Source organism: Gopherus flavomarginatus, chromosome 8, assembly GCF_025201925.1.
Source record: "Gopherus flavomarginatus isolate rGopFla2 chromosome 8, rGopFla2.mat.asm, whole genome shotgun sequence".
Taxonomy (NCBI): domain Eukaryota; kingdom Metazoa; phylum Chordata; order Testudines; family Testudinidae; genus Gopherus; species Gopherus flavomarginatus.
In genome coordinates, this window is record NC_066624.1 from 107,483,330 (window position 1) to 107,510,340 (window position 27,011).

Below are 27,011 nucleotides of genomic sequence, written 5' to 3' on the forward strand. Positions count from 1 at the left end.
GCGCTGGCGGGCTGCCTGGTGCTGGAGCTCTGCGCCCTGCGGGCCCGGCCCCGCGCCCTGGTGCTGGACACGCACCCGGCCCTGCGCGTCCTCTCGGCCGGCTACCGCCGCGCCCCGGCCGGGGAGGGGCCCTGCGCCTTCGCCTTCCCCGCGGGCCCCGGGCCGCCCGAGCCCGCCACCCTCTCCTCGTCCTCCCTGTCCGCCCCTTCCACCGCCTCCACCCCGCTCTCGGCGCCCGCCAGCCCCGTGCCGAGCCCTGACCCCGGGGCCCAGGCCCCGCTCGGCGACCCCCCTTCCAGCCCCCTGGCTTGTCCCTCCCCTGACTCCCCGCCGGCCCCCGACCTGCCGCCCCCTCCCCGCCCCAGCTTCCCCGACCCTTCCGCAGCCGCCTGCCCGCTCGTCTTCAGGGTAGACCCCTTCACTGACTATGGCTCCGCCCTCACCATCTCCCTGCCCGCTGCCCTGCAGCCTCACCAGCCCTTCCAGATCATCATCCGCTATACCACCACCGACGGCCCGGCCGTAAGTAGCCTCTCAGCCCAGTCCTAGCTCCTTCTTGGAGGGGGTGGCCGGGTGTCCTGACAGCAGCGGCCAGGTGGGAGTCTGGCAGGAGGTGTAGTCTGTGCCCTCCGCTGTCTTCCCAGACGTATAGAGACCCAGGACTTGATTTCTCCCTCCTTTTGCCCGGAGGTGTGGGTTGAAATACAGTCTTCACTGGCAGCCCACAAAACCCCAAAGCACAACCTTTCTCCTGGGCTTTTGTCTGGGCCTGGCCTAAATGGCCTTGCCTGTCATTTTGAAGCATTTGTTTCGGTGGATGGTAGCCAGGGCCGGCTCCAGGGGTTTTGCCACCCCAAGCAGCCCCCCCCCCAAAAAAAAGCCGCCATCGCCATCTGCGGCAATTCAGCGGAAGGTCCTTGCTCCCACCGGGAGTGAGGGACCCTCCGCCCAATTGCCGCTGATAGCTGGACGTGCTGCCCGTCTCCAGAGTGGCCTAGAGCCGGCCGTGATAGTAGCGGTAGGTGGTTTGATTACATGGAAGTGACAGTGGAGCTGGTTTCCCATGTTGGCAGTTCACTGTCTTGTTATCCATGTATCGTCGTAGTGTGGGTAGCTGTTCAGACACCTACCAAGACACAGTGCCTGTCTGAGGCACTTGCACTCTCGGTTAGATGAGCTACAGCTTGACCCCGGGAGAGATGACAGCAGACAAGTGAAGGTGTAGGAATGAGGGGGCGCCTACCCTACGTAATATCATGAGGTTACTTATTTTCATATTGTCGTTTTTTCATTTTTGACCTATAATTGACCATTTGTTAAGTTGGTGCGTGCGTGTGGGCTGGTGTTAGAGAAAATCAGAATTTCACTGCTACGTTATCCTGCCATTTTTTCTGATTACCAGATGGTCTGTGTGTAAACAGCAGCTTTCCCCTTCCTACTCAGCTTGCTCCTTTTGATTCAGTGTTTTGACATCTCTCTTCACTCAACAAGGGCGTACCTCAGGATGTGACACTGAGTAAACGTGAGCCCTCTTCTGAAGCACCAACCTGTGAAGGGTGCAACAAAGGCTTTTTACAACACATGCGCTGACTTAGCCACTTGCTCTTTCTATGGCTCTCAAAAGTTGATACCCCTGTTCGTTGCCACTATGGGCACAAGCAGCTCAAAGTTACACCCTTAAAATTAACATAGTTGTTGGCAAGCGGTGTACACTCAGACAGGTCTACACTACAAGTACTTTGCCAGTATAGCCATATTGGTATCTATATTGCCAAAGCACTCCTTGCTTGTTGTGGGTATGCATTATTTTAAGTTCCAGCTGCATTTTGCCAGTATAATTGCATCTACACTAAGGGCTTTTGCTGGCACGTGTATTTGGTCATAAATCACACCTCATAGCACCCCTGTCTATGCCAGCAAATGTCTGTAATGTGGACCTGGCCTCGGTTCCTTTCCTTTTCTGCCTCATTCAGAATGCTTCTGAGCAGGTCGGGTATCCACTAGTAAGCCAGAATACAGTGGACTTTTGCCAAATGTTTGCAAAAATTAGGCCTTAGCTAGCCAGTTACATTTTGGTAACAATAGCAGGGAGCTGGAATTGTGATGCTTGCATTTAATACACAACTCAGGCATGAATAGCTGTGTACCAGTATTTTGGGAAGACATTCTATTGGATGTGTCTGGCTTTGGCAGTGTTTAATTGGGTTTCTCACAGTATGCTCAACAGGCCCATCTAGTGGTGGCCCTTGTCTAACTAATCTGCATGGGACAAGCAACTTTTTCCTGCAGTAAAAAGAGATCTTTACAAATTTTGCTACTCATATGGATTCCTGTAATTCTCTGTAACCTCTTGGACTCTGAACTTTCAGTCAATACCCAGCTGATCTTGAAATTCCAAGGGATTATGGAAATAAACACATCTAAGCAATCACTGGACTTTATTAAATTAAGTTAAATTCAGCTCTCTGTAACTGAAAAGTACAGTATCCATTTTCTTTGTATTTGGCTGTAATACGAAGGTGCTTTGCTCAGTTGGTCTGCATACATCCCCTTGCAAAATGTAATAAGGTCTCATGAGGGTTTTGTGAGACTCACAAAACTTTGATACTCTAATGTGATGGACATGCTCATTTTATCTGACCTGATTTACCCTTACCTATCTCAGCTTGTTTGTTTAGTATAATGCGCTGCATCTAGCTTTAGAGCCACAAAAGTAATGGGACTAGCTCATGTAATTGCTTTAATTGCTGAAAATTATTCAGACAGAAAATCTAAGGGGGGAAAAAACCTGAAAAACTCAGTTTATGGCAAAGTAATCTAGTAGACAACAAATAGTAGGTCACACATACTTGTTAAAATAACAGATTTCCAGGTAGACGTGATTTACCAGATTTCTCTCTCAGGTATTTATCGGGTCCCCATTCATTACTATAGTACTTGAGCACCTCACAACCTGCACTGAGGTAGAGCAGTGCTGTTATCCCCGTTGGACACAGAGGCTAAATGACTTGCTCAAATTCACGTAGGAAGCCTGTGTCAGAGCTGGGTATTGAACCTGGGTCTCAGATTAGCACCCTGACCACTGGACCTTCCTTTCTGTATTCCTCTTTCTATAGTGCTTCATACGAAGTCACTATAATCTTGATTTTAGAGCCTTTAGCTGAGGTGCTATAAAACTTTTCTCATTAAGTCCCCAGCTACCGGGTAAGGAATGATGATCATCCTGGAAATATCCCGTGAAGAGCCATCTCTCTGCCTGATTTAGAGCATGCCAGAAAATAAACAGCAATGTTGTCACTTGAGAAAGTGGCTAAAATTCAGAATACGAAGACATTTTTTTCTAGTTGCTGTGATCTGTCTTTGTCAAACCCAGATTGTCTGGTAGGCTTGTATCAGATTACCACTGCCATGAAACTGGTGGTCCCGTTTAGATTTGCCATGTTGATATGATCAGAGCAGATCAGTTTCATCATCCTGCCTCTGATATTGCTTGATGCCTGATGGCATGGAAGAAGAACCTCCAGAATGCACTTGGCCAATTGTGCATTTGCTGCATATGGTAGCAGGGGGTGGGAATGGGGATTCTCTCATGACAGTGACAGGCAATAGGGCATAACATTACCTAATCACACAGCATTTCTAAAGCACTGTGAACACTGGTATCTAGGTCTTATCATAGATTCTAACTCTGCAAAAACCCTCAGTGATCTAAAATTATTCCGGCATTTAAAAATTTGACTCAACTATGGGAGTGATTTGCATATGCTATTTGCTACTTAAAGTGATGATTCCTTTTGGTCTAAAGGTGCTGATGTTTCAGGTGTGGTTCTGTCCTGAGAAGTGACAGTAAAAATTGGCCCCAGAACTCCATATTAAATTTGCTCAGCTTAGAAGTAAGAGAAGAGTATCTCTGGCTGTCATCTTATGAACTATATAACAATATATATTCTGTCTTGGTTGTTCTTACAGAGCTCCTCACTGTAGCTTCTAAGAACTGAAAAGGTAAATTAGATCTACATCCTTGTTCTGGAAGCTGATTCCACAGTCTCGTCATCTTGACTGAGAATGTTTTATCTTTGTGCTGGATTTTGCCAGCTGCATTATGCCACAGGGTGAATTGTCTTGGGTCATGGATGTGGTCTCAAGCATAGCTACATCCTGAGCCAAGACAGTTGGCATTAGAAGTGCACTGAGAATCAGTGGAGAATGCAACGCACTTGGGTGGTGATCTCTTATTGCAGGGGTTGGCAATCTTTCAGAAGTGGTGCTCTGAGTCTTCATTTATTCACTCTGATTTAAGGTTTCGCGTGCCAGTAATACATTTTAACGTTTTTAGAAGGTCTCTTTTTCTGTAAGTCTATAATATATAACTAAACTATTGTATGTAAAGTAAATAAGGTTTTTTAAATGTTTAAGCAACTTCATTTCAAATTAAAATGCAGAGCCCCCCGGACCAATGGCCAGGACCCAGGCAGTGTGAGTGCCACTGAAAATCAGCTTGCATGATGCCATAGGTTGCCTACCCCTGTCTTACTGTCTCATCCTGTGTATGTGATCTGCCTTGTTCTGCATGAACGTCTGCTTTTACCCTTGCATACAATGTATTGCAGTAATCTAGTCTGGAGATGACAAATGCATGGATGCTGTGTCCAGACCCTCATCCAGATTCTCCAGTCCCCATCATCATTGGTTTGGTCTTTTCAGGATTGAGTGTGAGGCAGCTGTTCTTTCTCCTGGTGCTTTTCTCTTGCAGCCTTTTTGCTATGTTTCTGATTGCATTGACTGTTTCTGTTGAAAAACAGTTACAAAGCCTGGTATCCTAAGGATATTGTTGGCAGCAGAGAGTGATTTCACCTTTGCTTCACAGTCTCAAAGCCACATTGTGTTTTCTGACCTGAACATTCTCATAAATACTCTGCAAGCCAAATTATGCCTTCAGTGAACATCTGCTCCTCAGCCCCATCATGTCTGAGCATATGCTGCCACTTACACTTTTTCGGTCTTATTGGCTCTGGAGCAATTGAGTAGTGAGAATGTGGCGCCATTGTTTATGATTGTTTTTAGTGTAGCACTACCCTGTAAGTACAGGTGACACGGTGTTCGCAGTGATTTGTTTTCATTCTTTATAACTGTCAATACATTAGTAAATTCCTTACAAGCTCTCTTCTCTTTGCAGGCTAATGATTTTAGGGGAGGGCAGGGACTGTTTCCTGTGAGGCTCCTAGTCCATTTGTGGGTGGTGTTATTAAATAATAAATTAATGTTTCAATCCAGCATAGAGATATCAGCAGTAAGGTAGCATGAAAAGCTAGAACTATCTGATTGAAACATGGAATTGTGTTGCATTTATTTATTTGGCTTTATTTATTCGTGTATGTTCAGCTGTCCGTTGTTCCTCATGCAGATCTGGCAGGAGCCAATAACTTTTTATGGTGAATGGCTCTTAAGGGACAGCTGGGAGATTAAATCTGCCTTTCACAGAGCATTCCGGTTCCTTTCTGAGGCTGTGTTCTGTTAGGGAACTATGCTCTGTATACCACCTTCATGCTCCAGGAGCACACGTGTTAAGCGCTGCACTACCCCAGTGGCATGTGGACTGCATACAGTAGTGAAGTGTGTTCAAGTGAGGGTAATTCAGCCCCAGCCTTTCAGGACCAGGGATGTTCTGCAAAAAAAGAATGTTCTTTTTGCCGTTCTAGGAAAAGCTAATTCTACATGCATTTCAAATCTCCAGCTGTGACATATCTCTGACTTGGCATTTAATATGTTGTTGTTTTCTTTCCATGACGATGGGACAAGCCAGGGTTTGCATTTCAGGTTATAAAAACGGTTAGTATTTCCTCCTCCCTGTGATACAGCACAAAAGTCAGCCTGTGTTCAGAAAGCAGCTGACCTCTGTACCATTTCAGTTGGAGATGTCATAGTTCTTCCTGCATCACTGAGTGACTCTTCACTCCCTGCTCCCCAAGTGTCTCTCTCTTTTACCCAAGTCCTCTGTATTTCAGATGGGCAGTTTAATTGCTTCCTATAGCTCTGAGATTCTTGTTTCAGATGGAGAAGCCTATTCCTCACCACGAGTGTGAATGCCAACCCCGCAGAGAAACCGGGGCACTGGTGGTGTTTCCAGTGGCTTGACCAATAATAAACACAGTATCATCTGTAGGTTTCAGAACTGCAGGAAGCACAGCTATCTGCCTTGAGGGCACACGGCAAATACATACACATGCTTATCTGGTTCAGTAAAATATGAAGCTTTGTGCTGGTGGCTTGAGATGCATTGTCAGTGACCCACTTCTCTTCCGTGCATGTGGAGAGGGAAAGCCAGACTGTGGGAAACCACCTTTCTTTCAGTGGAGGGAATTGGACAAAGCAGCCATCTCTGGGGCTGGGTATTTCACACATCTGGAAATGTCTGATGGGGAAGCCACGACTGGGTGGTAAGGAAAGGAGCATATGTGATGTGGCTATGGGGAAGAGTGAGGTTTTTTTCCAATCGCAGGGGCAGGCGGCAACACAAGCAGGGGCATGGCTCTTTGTGGGGTCATTTGAGCCACCTCTCAGTAACACCATGCAGCATAGGGGCATGTGATGGTGGGGTAGACGGGGTATTTTTCTGAACAGGATTGGAGTGATCTGTTGCAGTAGGATATGTGTTGATTGTAAGATGATATTGGTTTATGTAACCGTATGAGACGTTGCAAGTTTATACCTTTTATTGTTAACTATTTTGCAGCTAATATGTATGTTGTACTGAGTAATGTTGTAGTGTGTTCATGTTACAGAATATTGGAGATGGATCCTTGAAAAGGAAATAGGATTTTATAATGTATTAATTTGTTGGCTTTACTTTTGCATAGACTTCTGCAAATCTAAAGTTCAGAGAGTGCTACAAGTTGGTTGGGGGTATTTAATGTATGATGAAGGGTTATGTGGCAGTGAAGAATGGACTAGATCCTTTCACCATTCTTTTATTTTTTAAAGATAGTGCAATGTGAATTTTTGGGCATTAAGTGGACTCCATTGAAACACACATCCAGCTGTAGTTCTTTGTTTTTTTAAAAAAAATTTATTTGGGACTTTACTTGGTGGTGTTTTTTTTGTTTTTTAACTGAGCTGTTAGTATAAATCATGTTGGTGCATAAGGCTTATAGGAGGGGAGCTCTTCTTCAACAGGGCTTATGAGGTGCACCAAAGTGGGACATCTTTCTTGCAGACCTTAGAAGTCCATCAGAGGCATGTGTGTTTCCCCTGGTTCGGGGATGTGGATAATGGAGAAGGGGAGGATTTCATTTGTGTTATGAGTTCTTTCTTTTAGAACATTTAGAAAACATTAAACATTTAAACAAATTTTAAAAAAATATATAAAAGGTCCTGCTTGCTCACCCTAATTCCCTGTACTCCCCTCTATGCCTTCCCCAATCAGTGCCTCCCACGCTATGTCCCTACATCAGGCTCTATCCAGCACCTGTAGCAGCACAGTCTGGATTCAGTAACTGGTCTGTTTACAGTTTAAGTGGCCCAAAGAGACACTACTATCCCTTTATATTCTGGTTGGAACTAATTGAGTTCGCCCAAGTGACTCAGTAGTAATAATCCTGAGGCTAATGTGAGGCAACAGAAGAGCTCTCTCTTTCCATACAGTTCTTAGCCTGCCTGCATACGATGGGGGTATTCCAGGTGAGACAGAAGAAACAGGTGCTGATAGCTTTGCTGGATACTAAAGATCCCATTGCCCATTCAGTTTTATTTAAAAAAAAAGAAACACAACCCTCCCCCATTGCTTCGGTGTCATTGGCCAAAATTTTCTACTCTTTGGGCTGGTCTACACTACGGGGGAAAATCGATCTTAGATACGCAACTTCAGCTACGTGAATAACGTAGCTAAAGTAGAAGTATCTAAGATCGAATTACTCACCGTCCTCATGGCGTGGGATCGATGTCCGCGGTTCCCCCTGTCGATTCCGCAACTCCGTTCGGGTTGGTGGAGTTACGGAATCGATATAAGCGCGTTTGGGGATCGATATATCGCTTCTAGATGAGACGCGATATATCGATCCCCGAGCAATCGATTGCTACCCGCCAATATGGCGGGTAGTGAAGACGTACCCTCTGATTATAATGTGTAAGCTGTGTACCCATTTTCTCCCAGAGATGGCTGCCTTTCAATGGTGCTGCAGTTATCAGGGCTGTTTTGGGAACCAGTGATCATAGAAATGTAGGGTTGGAAGGGACCTTGAAAGGGCGTCTAGTCCATTGTCCTGAGCAGGACCAAGTATACCTAGACCAGTGGTCCCCAACCTTTCTGTTGCAATAGCATATTCATGTTCCCAGAAGAGTGTGGCGGACGCCAGATGACCAGCCGCCGAAATGCTGCCGAGAACCAGCATCATCAAGAAACGTCGCCGCTGAAGCAGCGGCATTTCGGCGGCAACACTTCTTGGCGTTGCCGCTTCGTGGCAGCATTTCGGCGGCTGGCTATCCAGCAGATGCGCTCCTCAGTGGCGGGTTGTCCAGTGGAAACGCTCCCTTGTCAGTAGCCGGGCGCACATAAATGCCCCAGTGGGCACCATGGCGCCCATGGGCACTGCGTTGGAGACCACTGACCTAGACCATCGCTGACAAGTGTTTGTTTAAGCTGATCTTGAAAACCTGTATTGACAGGTATTCCACAACCTCCCTTGGTAACTTATTCCAGTGCTTAACTATCTTTAGAGTTAGAAAGTTTTTTCTAATATCTAGCTTAAATTTCTCTTGCTGCAGATTAAGCCCATTACTACTTGTCCTACATTCAGTGGATGTGAAGAAGAACTGACCACCTTTCTCTTTATGACAGACCTTAACAGATTTGAAAACTATGAACAGGTCCCTCTCCATTGTCTTTTCTCAAGACTAACGGGTGCCCAGATTTTTTACCTTTCCTCTTAGATCAGGTTTTCTAAATCTTTTATAATTCTGGTTGCTCTCCTCTGGTGTCTCTCCCATTTGTCCACATTTTTCTTTAAGTGCGGTGCCCAGAACTGGACACAGTATTCCAACTGAGGCCTCGCCAGTGCCTTGTAGAGTGGAACAGTTGCTACCCATGTCATATATGTGATATTCCTGTTAATACACCCCAGAATATTCGTTTTTTTGCAACTGCGTCGTCACATTGTTGACTTGTATTCAATTTGTGATCCCCTGTGAAGCTTTGTCTACACTAAAGGGAAAAGTCGATCTAAGTAGCACAATTTGAGTTACATGAATAGCGTAACTCAAATCAACGTAGCTTAGATCTGCTTACTGCAGGGTCCACACTACGCGACATCGACGGGAGATGCTCTCCCGTCAACTCTCCTTACTTTTCTCAATCAGGTGGAGTACAGGAGTTGACAGGACAGCGATCGGCAGTCAGTTTAGCGGACCTTCACTAGACCCACTAAATCGCTGATGCATCAATCGCCGCAGCGTCTATCCTCTGGCAAGTGTAGACAAGCCATAACCCTCAGATCCTTTTCTGTAGTACTACTGCCTAGCCAGTTATTCTCCGTTCATAGTTGTGCATTTGATTTTTCCTACCTTAGTGTAGTACTGCACGTGTATTTGTTGAATTTCATCTTGTTGATTTCAGATTTTCAGTTCTCCAATTTATCAAGGTCATTTTGAATTCTAATCCTGTCCTCCAAAGCACTTGCAATCCTTCCCAACTTGGTGTCATCCACAAATTTTGTAAACATACCCTCCACACCATTATCCTAATCATTGATGAAAATATTGAATAGTACCAGACTTAGGACAGACCCCTGCTGGGCCACACTAGATATGTCCCCCAGTTTGACAGCAAGCCATTGATAACTATTCTTTGAGTACGGTTTTTCAACCAGTTATGCATCCACTTTATATTAATAGTTGGTTGGTTTGGCATAATTTATTCTTGACAAATCCGTATTGACTATTACTTATCACCCTATAATGATATTTACACTGTTTGAACCTCCTTTTGGAAGCTTGCACTACTGACCCCATATATTCTTTCTTTTGTAACATCTGCACTGCACTGTACTCAAGGAGATAGTTTTTTGCAGGTTTGACAGGTGACTACTCCCCAAGAAAATCCATTTTTCCAATTGTTGCAGGGCTTGAGCTGAGAGGGGTTACAGTTTGCTGTGCACTGCACTATATAGCCAGATAGTGAAAGAAAATTACTCTATTTGGATGGCCATGGCAAATGTATGGCAGCTGAAATTGTTGGAAGTGGAAATATGCATAACCCCAGGCGTATGAATGAAGGATCACTACCTCTCTCTCTGATTCTTTCAGCATCTCTCTTATTTCTTATATCTTATCTCTTAATTTCAGCTCCTCTGACCTTTGTATCAATTTTGTTCCTTTTGCTCACCTCTGCTCCATCTGACATTCCAACAGATCTGGTGGCTGGACCCAGAGCTAACTTGTGGCAAAGCCAAGCCGTTCGTCTTCACCCAGGGCCATTCAGTGTGTAATCGGTCCTTCTTTCCCTGCTTTGACACGCCAGCAGTGAAGTGCAGCTATTCAGCTACAGTCAAGGTAGGTAACTCCAGTGGCAATCTTGGGTAGGAACAAAACAGTGCTCCAGTGACACCTAATGAGTGAAAGAGAAGAAATGGTGATCTAGTAGCAGACATGAGACTTTGGGTCCTCTCTGAACAGAACCAGCATAGCCACTTTGAAGCAACTCCGAGGCCTGGCATTTCAATAGCCAAGGTTCTCTGGGACCATTCGTTCTGCAGTGCGTATTATGAAAGAGAGAGTTAGATTGGGTGGTAGCTTCCAGCAATGGTTATTGAGGGGTAACCCTCCCCATTGATGACTAGGCAGTGCACAGTTCTGAAAAAGCAGTACCGGGTGATGTGACCTCTTGGGTGGATGGAGCCACTCGGTGTGTAAGTGCTCCTGGAACACCAATAGCCACATGTACATTCTGTAATAGGGTTAGTCATGGTCACTTCACAGACAGCTTATCCGGATTAAAAAAAGGAAATAAAATCTGACTTTACTCTGTCTGTCTCTCTCTATATAAAATGTTTTCCCATCCATTAAAGCACATCCCTCCAGGAAAAGTAAGATCTACGAGTCTGGCCCCTTGGCCCCAATCATCTCAGCCTGTTGAGCCAGCTTAAGTAGATGTGTGTTGGTGTTTCAGGCCCCCGCGGGTATCCAGGTCTTGATGAGTGCTACCCAAAGTACCTACTTGGAGCAGGAGGGCGTATACCAGTTTTATATGGAATATCCAGTTCCTGCCTATCTCGTGGCTCTGGTAGCAGGGGACCTTATCTCTGCAGATGTTGGCCCCAGGTGAGATTGGCAGCTAGCTGCTTCTACTTTATTCCTTGTGTCCATATAAAGCTGTGTTGGGGGGTTGGACAGTAGTGTGGGTAAGGGTTAATGCAGCATATCATGCTACCATCTGGGAGTGAGAGCTGTGACCTTTCAGAGAGCAGGAGATCTACTTGGGTGTAAAAAACTCCACAGAACCGGACTGCAGGAGCTGTATTTAGCGTGAGCTCTTCAGACTGTCTTTTTGTCCTGCGTTTGTAAAGTGCCTACGCCAAAGGTTGGTAACCATTCAGAAGTGCTGTGCCGCGTCTTCATTTCTTCACTCTAATTAAGGTGTCGCATGCCAGTAATACATTTTAACGTTTTTAGACTCTATTTCTATAAGTCTATAATATATAACTAATCTGTTGTATGTAAAGTAAATAAGGTTTTAAAAATGTTTAAGAAGCTTCATTTAAAATTAAATTAAAATGCAGAGCCCCCTGGACCAGTGGCCAGGACCTGGGCAGTGTGAGTGCCACTGAAAATCAGCTCGTGTGCCGCCTTGGGCACGCATGCCATAGGTTGCCTACACAATGGAGTCCTGGTCCAAGACTGGGGCTCCTAGGCACTGTGATCTTATATTAACCTATTATTGTTATTATTTATTAGTATTAGGGCTGTCGATTAATCGCAGTTAACTCACATGATTAACTCAAAAAAATTAATCCTGATTAAAAAAATTAATTGCGCAGTAGAATACCAATTGAAATGTATTAAATATTTTGTATGTTTTTCTACATTTTCAAATGTATTGATTTCAATTACAACACAATACAAAGTGTACTGTGCTCACTTTATATTTTTGATTACAAATATTTGCACTCTAAAAATGATAAAAGAAATAGTATTTTTCAATTCACCTCATACAAGTACTGTAGTGCAATCTCTTTATCGTGAAAGTGCAAGTTACAAATGTAGATTTTGTTGTTGTTGCGTAACTGCACTCAAAAACAAAACAGTATAACATTTTAGAGCCTACAAGTCCACTCAGTCCTACATCTTGTTCAGCCAATCGTGAAGAAAAAGAAGTTTGTTCACATTTACGAGACGTAATGCTGCCCGCTTCTTATTTACAGTGTCGCCTGAAAGTGAGAAAAGACCTTCACATGGCAACTTTTGTAGCTGGCACTGCAAGATATTTACATGCCAGATATGCTAAACAGTCATATGCACCTTCATGCTTTGGCTACCATTCCAGAGGACATGCTTCCATGCAGATGACGTGCATTAAAAAAAATCCATTAATTAAATTTATGACTGAATTCCTTGGGGGAGAATTGTATGTCTCCAGCTCTGTTTTATCCGCATTCTGCATATATTTCGTGTTATCGCAATCTTGGATGATGACCCAGAACATGTTATCCGTTTTAAGAACACTTTCACTGCAGATTTGACAAAACACAAAGAAGGTACCAATGTGAGATTTCTAAAGATAGCTACAGCACACGAGGTTTAAGAATCTGAAGTGCCTTGCAAAATCTGAGAGGGATGAGGTGAGGAGCTTGCTTTCAGAAGCCTTAAAAGAGCAACACTCTGATGTGGAAACTACAGATCCTGAACCACCAACAGAGAAAATCAACCTTCTGGTGGTGGCATCTGACTCAAATGAAGAAAATGAACATGCTTCGGTCCACACTACTTTGGATCGTTATCGAGCAGAACACGTCATCAGCGTGGACACGTCCTCTAGAATGGTGGTTTAAGCATAAAGGGACATATGAATCTTTGGGGCATTTGGCATGTAAATATCTTGTGACATGCCATGTGGACGCCTGTTTTCACTTTCAGGTGACACTGTAAACAAGAAGCGGGCATTATCTCCTGCAAATGTTTGTCTTTGCAATTGGTTGAACAAGAAGTAGGACTGAGTGGACTTGTGGGCTCTAAAGTTTTACATTGTTTTATTTTTGAATGCAGGTTTTTTTAACATAATTCTACGTTTGTAAATTCAACTTTCATGATGAAGAGATTGCACTACAGTACTCGCAATGGGGGAATTGATCCTGACCTGAGACCTCTCTATTCACTATTGGAATACAGATATGAAATAAAAGTGTAGTGGAAAGATGAGGTTTTATTCTTTCAGAGAGGGAATTAATTCTGTTCGAATTATTGGCTCCAATTTTCTGCTTTGTGACAGGAGCAGGGTGTGGGCAGAACCTTGTCTGCTGCCAACAGCCATCAGCAAGCTTTCTGGCATGGTGGAGCGTTGGCTGAGTGCTGCAGAGAGCCTCTATGGCCGTTACATATGGGGAAGGTGAGTTCAATAGAATTCTTCTGGATACTCATAACAGGAATATAGTAAAGGAATGTAGAAGATGGACATAGAGCTTCATCATCAGGATCACTGTATCTGGCAGGCCAGATGAGCATCTCAGGAGTGTATGGTGTGGAGTTAATAACTGACTGCAGAGTCTTGGTTCAGCAGGGGACCTGCTTTTGACGGAGGTCAATGTGGAGGATCAAACACACAAGCTTGTTTTTCAGTTTAATTTTTCAAAAGAAAATTACAAGAAAATCTATGCTATAAACACAGCATACGTATGAAATACAGTATTTAATAACACACGTTATCTAGTCAGTGCACTTATATACTGCTCATACGTGCTCTATAAGTTCTGCACAATAAAATACTACAAAACATTAAAATAAAAAGTGAAGCTCAGCTTGTTAGAACTGACCTTCAGCAAAAGCTTAAAGAATGTGGTACAAGGGCAAAGTTCAGTGCCTTCCAGGAAGCTGCAGACAGTCTGGATAACTAGACTCTGCATAGGCTTAACCAGTTCTAGATCATATGCTGCCTCTATGTTTTTTCTTTTGTAAGTAGCAATCAATATTATTCTTTACACATATTTCCCAGGAGATTTCGGAATTTTCAGCTGAGTTGAGAAATTATTTTTCTAATGTTTGCTAAGTCCCAATTGACTTCATGTGTCATCCTGCAGTATTTAAACCGTTTGTGTATTTTGCTACATTATCTTCCTCTGGATTTGTGTAGCCTGTGTAATAACGTGAAGACAGATGATAAAAGTTCCTTCTGTATTTTCCGACACTCATTTTTGTTAAAATGGAAAATGTCTTTACTTGAACTTTCACAGCATTCAACTTTGGAGGGGAAATGGTTCATGTTATGGTTAGATCATCAATCTCTGAAATTCAGAATGTCGCAAAAAGGAAGAATATGGGGGAAGCAAATTTCATTTATTCAAAACAAGAACAGCAATCCCCCAATCTCCCTCTTTTATTTTTGCTTTGGAGAATCCATTTGTCTCTCACCATTTGGTATTTGTACTCGTGATCATTGGGGTGGGCAGTGTTGAGGACTGGAGCTTTCTGGACAGTGGGTCTTGTGGAGTAGTGAAATCTTTCAGACATGTCATAGCACTTTGTGATGCAGCCTTCCTTCCTCTAGGAACTAAGTCTGAACTCTTTCCCTGTTTCCTTCATTCCAACCCTTTCCTTCTACTTTTGTTTTACATCCTTGGGACAAGGTGGGCTTGAACCTCACCTAGCCAAGTGTAAGAGTCAATACTTCGCTTGGAGCCCAATCTTGCAAGGTGTGGAGAGCCACCTGTGAGATGCTAAATGCTCTCATCTCCTACTGAAGTGGGAGTTGATGGCTCTTAGGACTTGGCAGGAGTGGGCTTGTAGAGAGGTTGCTGGGGCAGCGGGGACCCATGCTGCCGCACTAAGTTCGGGAAGAGGTCTAGCAGGGAGTTAGTCCGGCCTCAGGAGTCTTCCTCTGCGGCCTTTGTGAGGGCAGAAACAACACAGTTAGTCGTCAGTCCAGGCCCTAGGTCAGGGCGGGGGATAAGCAGTAACCGTATATACACAGTGAGCCCAGGCCCTGGGTCAGGGCAGGGCACTGGCGAGTCAGGTGCTCAGACCCTCAGGCAGGGGATGAGCAGAAACAGTAGATACACAGTGAGCCCAGGCCCTGGGTCCAAAGGCTTGGGAGAGGGAGAGACAGCCACTAGTGCGTTGGGTGGCAGGAGGACGCAGGCCCTCCCACTCCACTGCGTCCCAGCCTGGGGCCCTGCTGCTGCGTCAGTGGGGATCCTGGCTGCAAAACATGGGCTCTGGCAGTGCTGCAGCCAGACTAGGGTTGGCTGCCCCCGGGCTACTTCCTGACTCCCCCTCTTCAGGTACCTGGGTCAGGGTGCTGTCCTCAGTGGTGTCCAACACCACGGGTTCCTTGGGATAGCTGGCCTGGGGCAGGCTCGGCCACCCCTTGGGTCCACCGCAGGTTGCTGGGGCTTCCCAGCCGGGAGGTAGGCCAGAGGTGTCTGGTCTCCCTGGTGGCTGCCCTCCCAGTGAGCTCTGGGGCTGGGCCTTTATACTTCCTGTGCCACACCTGACCCTCTTGGGGGTGGGCTCAGAGCTCCCTAGCTCCGCCCACTGTGGCGTCCGGAGGGGCTCGTCTCTCTTTGGGGTAGTGGGGACCCACACCGCTTAACTGCAGGGGCCTACACCCTACACCCCCTACACTGATTGTTGGAGTTCAGTCTGACTTTGACTCGAAGCCGTGGTACTATGAGATGAGTCTGTTGTTTTTGAGGGAATTGCTTTTGTTCTTAGGGTAAGCTGTGTACACAGGGCTTCTGTATTTCCTTATTAATAGTAGGCAGAAGGAAAGCTTTCCTACCCACCAAAGCTGATTGCAGTGCTGTCTGATCATGGGCCAGTGCTGATTACCTGGTGCTGGAGATCGTGGGGTTGCTGCAGTCTGACCTGGAGTACATTGACTAGAGGGCTCAGGTAATGGGTTAGGAGGTTAAATGGGGAAAACACATTAACCCTCAAGTAAGCTTTCCTTCAACAAAGCTTTTGTGTAATCTTGGATAAATTAAAGTAATTTGGCTCCTCTGGTTTCTCTCTCTCTGTCTCCCTCTGTTCCAGGTATGATATTGTTTTTCTTCCTCCATCCTTCCCCATTGTTGCTATGGAGAACCCGTGCCTGACCTTCATAATCTCTTCCATTCTGGAGAGTGACGATTTCCTCATCATCGATGTCATTCATGAGATTGCCCACAGCTGGTTTGGCAATGCAGTCACCAACGCCACGTGGGAGGAGATGTGGCTGAGCGAGGGGCTGGCCACATATGCACAGCGCCGGATCACCACTGAGACCTATGGTATAGATGTTGCGATTGTTTTTGTTTGATGTGTATCTGACGCTATCATCTTTCACTTGGGGATATAAAATGTTAACTGGTTAACCGGTAAGCATTAGTCTTACCAGTTAATCCGCCTTAACTGTTAACCCCAGGGCCGGCCAGCCCCAGTGGCCCTGCGCTGATGGCCCGTCAGCCCCACACCAGCCCCAGCTGCACCAGCCGGCAGGATTGGCCCCAGCCGCTTAATTGGTTAACCGTTTAAATGAAATATTTAATCATTTAAACGGTTCACTTTTTAAACGGTATTTATGTCCCTATTTTCAATTTGACTGGCTTTCCCTTGCCCCACCTTTTAGGAGAGAGAGTAAGCAGGAGTGCCCAATTTACCTTCTCTCTTCCGTTCATTATTCTACGTGCCACTATCATGTCCCCTCATATATTTCCTCTCTAAACTAAACAGTCCCTTTCTAGTCACTCTTTCCTAGCAGCCTTGCCATGCCTCTAATTGCTTTTGCTGTCCCTTCCTGGACGCATATATCTTGATTTTTTTGAGGTAGGGCCACCAGAACAGAGCTCCAGGAGAAGAGATGCCATCAGTTTACAAAAAGGCATTCATTATAATATTTGTCAGTATCCAGGAGCGGCGCCAGGGTTTTTGGCGCCCCAGGCGGGGGTCCTTCCGCGCTCCCGATCCTTGGCGACAATTCTGCGGCGGGGACAGTCCTTCCGTGCTCCCGGTCTTCGGGGCACTTCAGTGGTGGGTCTGGAGTGAGCGAAGGAACCGCTGCAGAATTGCCGACGACGACCCAGAGCTTGGGAAGACCCCCCTCCGCCGAATTGCCGCCGCCCTTCCAAATCCTGGTGCCCTAGGTCGCCTAAATGGAAGCGCCGGCCCTGTCAGTATCTTGTGGATTCCATTGTAACCTTTTGTTCCCTTGTTTGACTGCCATTGTGCATTGAACAGACCACAGTAATGCTCAGGTGTCTTTCCTGAGTGGTCACAGTTCCATTGGTGAAAGATCATATGTAAGAATAGTTCAAGTTATTCTTTTCCAATACCCGTTACTCTTCCTCTCTCTTTCTGCGTGGGGTAGAGGAAGGTCCTTGCTGGTTTCAGTCTCTTCTCCTCTCCTTCCTTTAGAACTAGCTGTTGCAAAAAGCAGTTGTTTAGGGTGTTGAGAAACTGCTCCCCTATATGTTGTCCTGATATGACAATTGATATGTGTGATTCATATATAAAGTCACCGGTTATTGCTGTTTCATTAGACTTAGTTGCCTCTTTGAGCTCCCTCCTCACTGTTTACCTAATATCCTTTTCCTGACCAGGAGGCAAGTAGTATAAACCTATTGGTAGTCTTGAGATTTAGTATTTGTATCTGTATTCTAGTGCAGTGGTTTTCAAACTTTTCTTCAACTGGGTCTTAAAAAAATATATTTGTTGATGCCTATCACCCAACGGAGCTGGGGTTGAGGGGTTTGGGGTGTGGGAGGGGCTCGGGGCTGAGGCAGATAGTTGGGGTGTAGGGGTGAGGACTGTGGGGTGCTGCCGGGAATGAGGGGCTCAGGGTTTGGTTAATGTGGAGTCCCCTCATCCTTCCTATATTGGTTCTTCCTTCCCTCCAAAGTTCCCCAGGACGTGATACATTTAATTCCTGCCCCCCTTCTTTACATAGCCCTTTCCAGATGCTGAAAGGCTCCGACGTTGCCCGTGTAGCTGACCCTGCAAGTGGAATTGGAAACCTTTCAGAGAAAGATCCTTTAGAGGGCCTGGACTTAAGTCATTTTCTTATTCAAAAATTACCATTTAGGCCCTCTCTCCAACACCTCCCTATGTCTGTGAAGGTATAGGTGAGATCACTACAGTCGCCAAAAAATTGCAGCCGGCTGTAGGGTGAAAGCAGCAGCGCCTTAACAGAACAGAGCAATTCTGCACAGACATTAGGAACAGGAAATGTAGAATAATTTACCTAATTTCAGCTACAGGGGAGAGAGAAGGAGATATAACTTGATTCAGAATTTGGCTAGGAGACTACACGTAAAGCCCTTACTGCTTCAAAATAGAATCTTTAATAGCCACACTTTGTCAAAACGTCTCTCTGTATCTCCTCTGTGAGACGGCATACCCTTCAGCAGTGTCCCAAACAGGATAAGGTACTGATGAAGTACTGAACGGTAAGAAAAGAGCCCACTACTCTACTCCCAATATCACTTCCTGTGTCACCTGGGTGTTCCTTGGAAGTTTCCCATTCAAAGATTGCCAGGTGCCGCTCTGCTTAGCTTGTAAAATCTAATCAGATAAAGCCTGCGGTGGGAAATCTAGTGTCGTTTTTGTGTTGTTTAATTCCAAGAGTTCCTTTTGTTTCAGGCTGATATGTAGCCAGAATTCGGAAATACAATGTTTCAAGTTCAGACTTTCATTGCAAATATTTTTCACTAATTGCAAGGGATTTCTATGATTGGTTTCCCTGTAAAGTACTTTCATTTGATTTTCTCCTGTTGTGACATTTGTCTTTCACTTTCCAGTAACTCGGATCTCTTACATGTACCAGAGAGGCAGTTATCTGTCTGGAACTGTATAGTGTGTATAATTTCTCTCTCTCGTGGGGCAGGTGCTGCCTTCACGTGCCTGGAGACTGCATTCCGTCTTGATGCCCTCCACAGACAGATGAAGCTCCTTGGGGAGGACAACCCTGTTAGCAAGCTTCAGGTTAAGCTGGAGCCAGGTACAGCTGATCCTGGAACTCCTGGGAGTTGCTGTTGCAAGAAACAGCCCATATATTTAAATGCCTAGATATGTACTCAGGAGCCTAAGTGTGGATACCCAGTTTTTTAAAATCTTGGCCTATGTTTTCAGTCAGTTTAATTTGAAGAACAATTTAAATAAATGAAAGAACTTGCCTTTGGTGAGGAGCCAGTCCATTGGCATTTTTCATTCTATCCCTGTCTTAAAAATAAATTTTAAAAAAATATGTATTTTTCCGGAAAGGATTTTTTTTTAACCTTTGCTAAACTCAGATGTTTGAATGGATTTTTTCCCCCCCAGTTTCCAAAATAAGCATAATTGGGCAAAGACAAACTGTTTTTCTGCCCTGAAAATTTTTGCCCTGAAAGCTGAATACTTTTAAAGTCTGAACATGTCAGAATAAGTGGTTATAAAGAAAACGATTTGTTTTGCAATCTAGGTGAAAGTCTGCTCTGTTAGATGCCCTGGTGTGCACATATATAATAATGATATATTTGTATATACTCATGTACACACACCGGGATCTATGTACACATTAAAATGCATGGTTTGCTTTCCTGTTGATACAGCTCTGCAGTATTAGAGGCTGATCTGTTGTTACTCTCTCAGCTAAATTTATTTCTACACCCTGATGTGTTTTATTTTCTGGTGCTGGTTTTCTGTCTTGGTTTATATATTTGTTTGGGGACGCAGAACACCAGACCACGAAGTAGTCTTGCAGTCTAGGTGTTCCATAGCACAAAATAAAATGCATATAAGAACTTAGTACAGGTTGAAAAATACTGAAGGTGCCAAGTGTTGGCATCTCAAGAGTCTCTGACAAAGAAATTTAGCAGCACTTTGTGTATGCTGAGCGGTTCCCAAGGTTTGCATTGAAGAATATGGAACTGAGAAAAAGGCCTTAGAGACTGGTCTGGAATTTGAAATGGCTCAAATCTTAGGGGTTTTATGCTTAGTTTAGATAATGTCCCAGGTGTTACAGTGCCCTACAATGCTGTTATTTATCTTTTCCTTTCAGGGGTGAATCCGAGTAATATGATGAACCTGTTCACCTACGAGAAAGGCTACTGCTTTGTTTACTACCTGTCCCAGCTTTGCGGAGACCCCAAACACTTCGACTCCTTCCTCAGAGTTAGTGTGAATACATACCTCGTGCTGCACACATTTCCACCTGTGTTTTTAACTGTGTCTGGTTTTGTCACTGCAGCTAAGGCCATGTCTATACTAGTGAACTTACAGTGGCTTAGCTGTACCAATGCAGCCGCGCTGCTGTAAAATCGCTCGTGTAGCTGTTCTCTGCTGACGGGAGAGAGCTCTCCTGTCGACCTAATAAAACTACCTTCTCACTACCACTTACGTGCTGTGTGCACTACCATTTAATGCTGTCAATACTTATGTCACTCAGGGAGGTGGGTTTTTTTTCATATCCCTGGGCCATGTACGTTTTGCCAACATAAGTCATAGTGTAGACATGGCCTAAGTGAGATGCGACTGGGAGGCAATTAGGTCTGAGACAGCAGAACAGTGTTACTGCCATCACTCTAATTCTGTCAAGAGAAAAGAATCTCCTGGGTTATCTCCTAACTGAACGTGGACAGGCTCCTGTCCATCTCCAGCTGCAAGGTGGGGGGAGGGATAGCTCAGTGGTTTGAACATTAGCCTGCTAAACCCAGGATTGTGAGTTCAATCCTTGAGGGGGCCATTTGGGGATTTAGTTGGGAATTGGTCCTGCTTTGAGCAGGAGGTTGAACTAGATGATCTCCTCAGGTCCCTTCCAACTCTAATAATCTATGATTCAGTGAAAAGGTGTTATGAGATTGCCAATGACTTAAGTTAATAGTGCTCTGACAATCAGTGTATCTTTGTAACTTGTTGTTTGGGGCTTCAGTGGAAAACACTGCATGGAATAGTTTAGTTATCACTGGGATGACCTTCAGTTTACTAATGAGTCCCTAGTTTGTTGTGGTTTTTGCATGCGCGACTAGCAAACCCAGCAATCAGGACTCCCTGCACAGAGCACTTTTTATTATAGGTGGGGAAGCCTTGGTATCCAGCGGCACTATGGCAAATGCTGCATACATTGAGGTCTCTGCTGAATTGTGTTTAAAAACTGACGACAACGCTCATTTGCTCTTTTCTTGACTTTTCTCTCCTTGACTTTCACATTGCTGTCACCTCATTATGGTCTCCTTCTCTCAATATCTTCTGACTCATCTTCTCTCTCTCCTTAATACATCAACTATGTACAGAGACGTCTGTATGTCTCCTGTAATCCGTACCCGGTTGGTGAACTGCTTGGTAGTCAGTTGTGTTCTAATTTTCACAAGTGTGAATGCGCTGAAACCTTCCCCTCTTGCCATTGATGTGTGGCAGAGCTCTTGCTTAGGGCAGTTCGTACTGAACTGGAAACCTTCCTGTGACTGCACCATTTTTCTGCATACAATGGTGCTTCCCTTACCTAGCTTCTTATACAGATCTCCCCTCCTTTTCACCTTCCTTTTATACTAGAACCGCTTTCCAAAGCTGTTCTCACTCTCTCATCTCTGTATTTTCACATCAGGCTCCGTGATTCTCCCACCAACTGTCACTGTCTTCCTAACCGTAATTCACTCTTTCACTCTGTTTCAGGCATACATTGAGAAATACAAGTTCACCAGCGTTGTAGCCCAAGATCTTTTGGATTCCTTCCTGAATTTTTTTCCAGAACTGAAAGAGCAAAGTGTTGACAACAAAGCAGGTGGGAAAGAGAGAGTTTCTTTGTTTAAGCAAAGACAGTTTGAAATAACAGCGTAGGCTGGGATTAGAAGGTGTATAGGGAAATGCTGGATCTGAAGAAAATGAAACTTCCTTATTGATTCATCTTTGGCATTCAACCCATTATAAACGTGATTCCTGTCGTTATCGCTCTGCTTGTAATGTCAGTCATCAAAGCTAGAGAAAGAGGATAAAAAAGAAATGTTTTCTGTAACTAACATAGAAGTGGAATTTAGATACACATTTCTCTCACTGTGAAGCTGCAGTCTGTATACTTCCCTGAAATTCATGAAATCCTTTTCCGTATCCTGCCATTGATTCTACAAATGGGTTTGCAGGGCTCTGTGCATTATAGGAGGTTATTCTGGTCTTTCTTTTGATAGTGGGAATAAATCTGAAATCATTTACGTTCCCCCTAGTGGGGCAGTCACCTGTCCCCCTTTCTACAGAGCTGGAGCTCTCCCTCAATTCTTACCTGCGTTTTAGTCTCTGCTTGAATCTTTGTCAGAACTGAGGTCTTAAAATTGCCGAGAAAGTGATGTGCATGAAGGGGAGTCTGAGAGAAAGTTGGATCCAAGATGCCTCATCTTCCTTTCTGTCTATCTCAACGTTATCATCTTGGTTATTTTGAGTTACCATCACCACAGTGACTAAGCACTAGATAGCATCAGGGTTAGTATTAGACAGCGATATGTTATGGTTGGAAGGGAGCCAGCAACAGCCTAACCCAATAAATGCTACATAGTGCAGAGAAAATAGCTAAAACTAGTAGGATCACTATTAGGATCTTGCTCCCTGCTGTGTTGCTACCATTAAAAGTTGATACAGTTGCTATTGTTAGAACTTTTTTTAAGTATGCTAGAAGCAGTCCTGGGCCTTGAGACAGTCAAGTCAGCTGCAGAGACTCCTGCTTGACCCTTTTGGTGCTCCTCATTCCAGGACTGGAGTTTGAACGTTGGCTCAATGCTACAGGACCTCCATTAGCTGAGCCAGACTTATCTCAGGGATCCAGTCTGATCAGACCAGTGGAGACACTCTTCAAACTCTGGACCACTGAGCCTCTTGATGCCGTTGCTGCTGCTAGCAGTGTTGACATCACTAAATGGAGACCGTTCCAAACTGTGCTTTTTTTGGACAGATTGCTGGATGGGTCACCGTTGCCTCCTGGTGAGTACTGGAGCAAAGCAGTAGGCAAGTGTTCCTGGTACAAACAGTGAAGGAAATAATGTTATCGCTTACTTTGCTCTCTTAACACACAGCCCCTCACCCTAAGTTAATGTTTTTCATCTACTTTTGTATAATTCCTTTTAAATTTGCCAAAATATCTCCTAGTAACAAACTCTCTCTTTCTGTATGTGCTCTCTTCAGAGGTGGTAAAAAAGCTTTCAGAATGTTACTCGTCTCAGCTGGACACCATGAATGCAGAGATCCGTATCCGCTGGTTGCAGATCGTAGTCCGAAATGACTATTACCCAGATTTTTACAAAGTCCGACACTTCTTGGAATACCAGGTACTAACTGCTGGATTAAACAGCACTGCACCTCTCAGTGCATGAGATATGTGCATGAGACATGCGACGTGAAAGAGACCTTGGAACTTCTGCTTCCTGGCCAAGTATAGATCAGGTGTGTTGTGAATGGGCTGAGCTTGGTTCACCTGCTAGTGGGTGGGGATGGCGGAAGTGAGAGAACGCAACATTGTCCTGACCATATTTCTATTTGGCGCCTTCCTTCTGTGATGAAGGATTGGCTAGGACATAATTTGACTTGCCTGTGCATAGTCTGTACTATTCTAGTCTGGCTCCTCACCCCCAACCTAGCTCTGCCCACCTCAGTCTTGTCCTGCCTTTCCAGGTCTGGGCTCTCTAGAGCAGAGACTGCAACCCATACCAATCTGTGTGATAGTTTTGTTGTTCAGTGGATAAATGACCATACTCTAGGTTGAGGCCTATCAGACGCGGTTTATTAGTTGCTTGATTGAGCAGAAGTGAAAAGCTGTTGCATTTCATCACTGTGTCTTTTCCCCTTGGCCTGCTGGTTGAGCTATTTGTTGTGCATGAGCAGTGGAATTAACTATTCTTAGACAGACATTCATAGAAAAGCCTGTTGTCTTACTGATACCAATCTGGCCTCAGGTTGAGCTGATTTAAAGTAATTTGATAAAAGTCTTACCAAAGAGAGAGTTTGAAGAAATATAGTAACTGCCTATGATCTTAGGTCATGGAGAACTGTCTGGTGTATTCTTTTCATAGCTGAGTCTCTTAACCTTTATATGTACACCACTGCCTCGATATAACACCACCCGATATAACACGAATTTGGATATAACATGGTAAAGCAGTTCTCTGGGAGGGCGGGGCTGTGCACTCCTGTGGATCAAAGCAAGTTTGATGTAACACGGTTTCACCTATAACGCGGTAAGATTTTTTGGTTCCCAAGGACAGCATTATAACAAGGTAGAGGTGTATTATGTGTTATCCAGTTTTATTTTTATTGTAGATGTCTCGAATGTACACAATTCCACTGTATGAGGACATCTGTACTGGCACCCTGAAGTCCTTTGCCTTAGAAGTTTTCTACCAGACCCAGAACCAGCTGCACCCCAACTTGCGGAAAACCATTCAGCAGATTTTGACACAGGGCTTGAATCCTCTTACCACCACAGACACTACAGCAGTTGCCACAGACACACCCACTGTGGTGCTTGAGGACAAACCCTCAGAGACCGCTAACAGTGCCATTTCACTCAGGGATGTTAACGTGTCTGCTTAGATCACCATCTCATGCCAGGCATGATGTTTCAAGAGCAGGACAGAGGCAAAATACAATGTGTTGTCTCCTTTTCCTCAGCCCTACAGCTGCAGTCTTTTGTAACTGGATTTTTTTAAAGTCCCCAGACACAAAGCAAATGTGCCTTCAAGTGCCCAACACAGTGACACTGCCAGGTTTCAGGGATCTTTTTCAGATGCGAGCAGGAACTACTGTGGGATGGATATTTTGATTCATTGCATCATGGACAGGGACTTCATGGAATTGTTTCCCCTCTGCAAGTGGATAGTTCTCTTCTTTGGGGTTCTTATGGACGGGGTTGTTGGTGTTGAGTAATCTGAGGTGACGCACAATACTTGCTCTGTGTGTGTGTGTGTGTGTGTGTGTTGCCAGGAGGGTCAAGAAGCAGGATAATGGGGATTTGGGCCAGAGCTCTATGAAGAATAGACTTTGAAGAATTTAAAGTGGTGACGAACATGTTTTCTGCTTGTGCTCCTTTCTGTGACAGAAACGTGGGATTTGGAAGGTGGAGAACTAATTCTTATATAATTGAGAATCTAGTTTAAAACAGCACCTGGGTTTCTTCCTGATGGATAAATATGGAGAGCATAGAAACCTCACGGAGGATTTAAAATCCTCCCCATTAACTCAACCCTACCCTCTGTGTTCCCTTTGCACTGATTGAGAATGACAAGCAAACAGATTGGGATTTTCAAAGGGGCCTAATGGAGTTTAGTGCCCAAATGCCATTTAATTTCAATGGAAAGTGGAAACCTAAATCCCTTAAACTCCTTTGACAAGCCCAGCTTCAACCCTCATTAGTTTCCTGGCATGTAGAGCATCTGCATCCTTCAAATGGCCTATGTGTTCTTCCTACTTACTTTCCTTTGGGAATAATAAATGGGACCTTTATTTAATTTTAAAAAATCACCTGCGTGCACTGGACCTGCAGGACAACCATGGAGATGGTGACCATGCTAAAATTCTATTTTCTATTTTTTTCCTCCCTTGGTCTGAATAACAGTCTGTTAGAGGGATGAGGGAAACAACCTTTCTCTGGATGCAAAAGTCTGGAGCCTAAACCCCAGTTTACTCAAGTCTGCTCCCTGACTCCTAAAGGCAGTCCAGTGCCAAGGCACCTACCCAGAGTGGTTCCCCAGGGTCGCTGGCCAGGCACACCTGACTGTTACTAGCAAAAAGAGAGAGAGAATCTTCACTGTCCATTCCCTGTGGGCAAAGCATTGTTGTAGTTGCTCATGAGAAATAAACACGTGGGGAATACTTTGGAAATCGCTAGTGCAGCCCCAATAAATGACACAACACATGCAATACAGTGCAGATTCTAAAGAACCTTTTCTGTACCAAAATGTGGGCAGTCTCTAAGTGCCTCTGCATGGGCGCCTGGCAGCTCTCTTGGGACTGATGTAGCAATGTAGCAAGTAAACTAGCTTGAGTAAACGGTGAAAGCTTCAGAGTAGTCTCAGCTAAAGGAGAACTGAGCTGGAAGCTGCCTTTTTTGGACGAGACGGTGTTTTTAAAATAAGCCTGCCTATGTTTTCTGAGAGGGGCTGTTACTAAGTGCCTGTTAGACATGCCTGCTCTAGTAACCTCCCCATTTTAAAAGTGATTTCCATGTGACATCGTTTGTTCTGACAGACGTTTTAGCGTTGCTGTGAAGATGTACATGGCACTGGCAAGTAACGGAACTTGGGAGATATTACACCAAATGAAATCAGTTTACACCCATGTACTGATGGGGATTTAGGTGCTGTTATTGATCTATTTTTCTGGCTTTAAATGAAGTTGGATTTCACATTCGCCTTAGCCTGGGCCAACCTGGGATAAAGCAATAATGAACTCAGGCCTACATAGTACTGCAGTCGTTTCCCAAATGTACCATCAGCGTTTGGGTGCTTGACATCTCCAAGCTGTGCTCTTTGCTCTTTTAACGGGATTAACCTTTTTTGTTCAATTAGGTTTTCCATACAATTCTCTTTCCTTTCGTTCATTGTTACCTTGTTATGCTGATTTATGCAAATAGACCTTTCCACTTCCTTTATTGCCATTGTTGGCACTTAGTATCCTGGACACCACTGCCGGCAGTGACAGCCTGGCTAAAACCAGTGACCACTAGCCTCATTTGCAGCACCAGGCCTTGGTTTTACAGCATTTTATTTTGCGGGAGAATGTATATGACCCTGGTGGAAATTTTTTAATTTACATTGATGCCTTATGATTAAATATCAAATTAAACTAAGCTTTGTGACATGTCTAACCTTTCTGCCTCACTGTGT

At 44.6% G+C, this 27,011-nt stretch overlaps 1 protein-coding gene across 3 annotated transcripts; it reads left to right on the forward strand.

Moving 5' to 3' along the window:
• The first annotated feature begins 340 nt into the window (after positions 1-340).
• RNPEPL1 (arginyl aminopeptidase like 1) lies at positions 341-26,986 on the forward strand. 3 transcript variants are annotated; one of them, XM_050963824.1, is made up of 11 exons: positions 341-522; positions 10,402-10,542; positions 11,159-11,310; positions 13,475-13,591; positions 16,234-16,469; positions 19,061-19,174; positions 20,213-20,325; positions 21,823-21,931; positions 22,888-23,115; positions 23,317-23,459; positions 24,448-26,986. In XM_050963824.1, exons 3-11 carry the CDS (start codon positions 11,183-11,185, stop codon positions 24,718-24,720), a joined length of 1,461 nt encoding a protein of 486 aa, XP_050819781.1. In that variant the 5' UTR covers positions 341-522; positions 10,402-10,542; positions 11,159-11,182; the 3' UTR covers positions 24,721-26,986. The 3 variants fall into 3 exon arrangements, with proteins under 3 accessions (XP_050819781.1, XP_050819779.1, XP_050819780.1); XM_050963823.1 differs by lacking the exons at positions 341-522; positions 11,159-11,310 and having other exon boundaries at positions 10,446-10,542; XM_050963822.1 differs by lacking the exons at positions 10,402-10,542; positions 11,159-11,310; positions 13,475-13,591 and having other exon boundaries at positions 345-522.
• Positions 26,987-27,011: the final 25 nt, after the last annotated feature.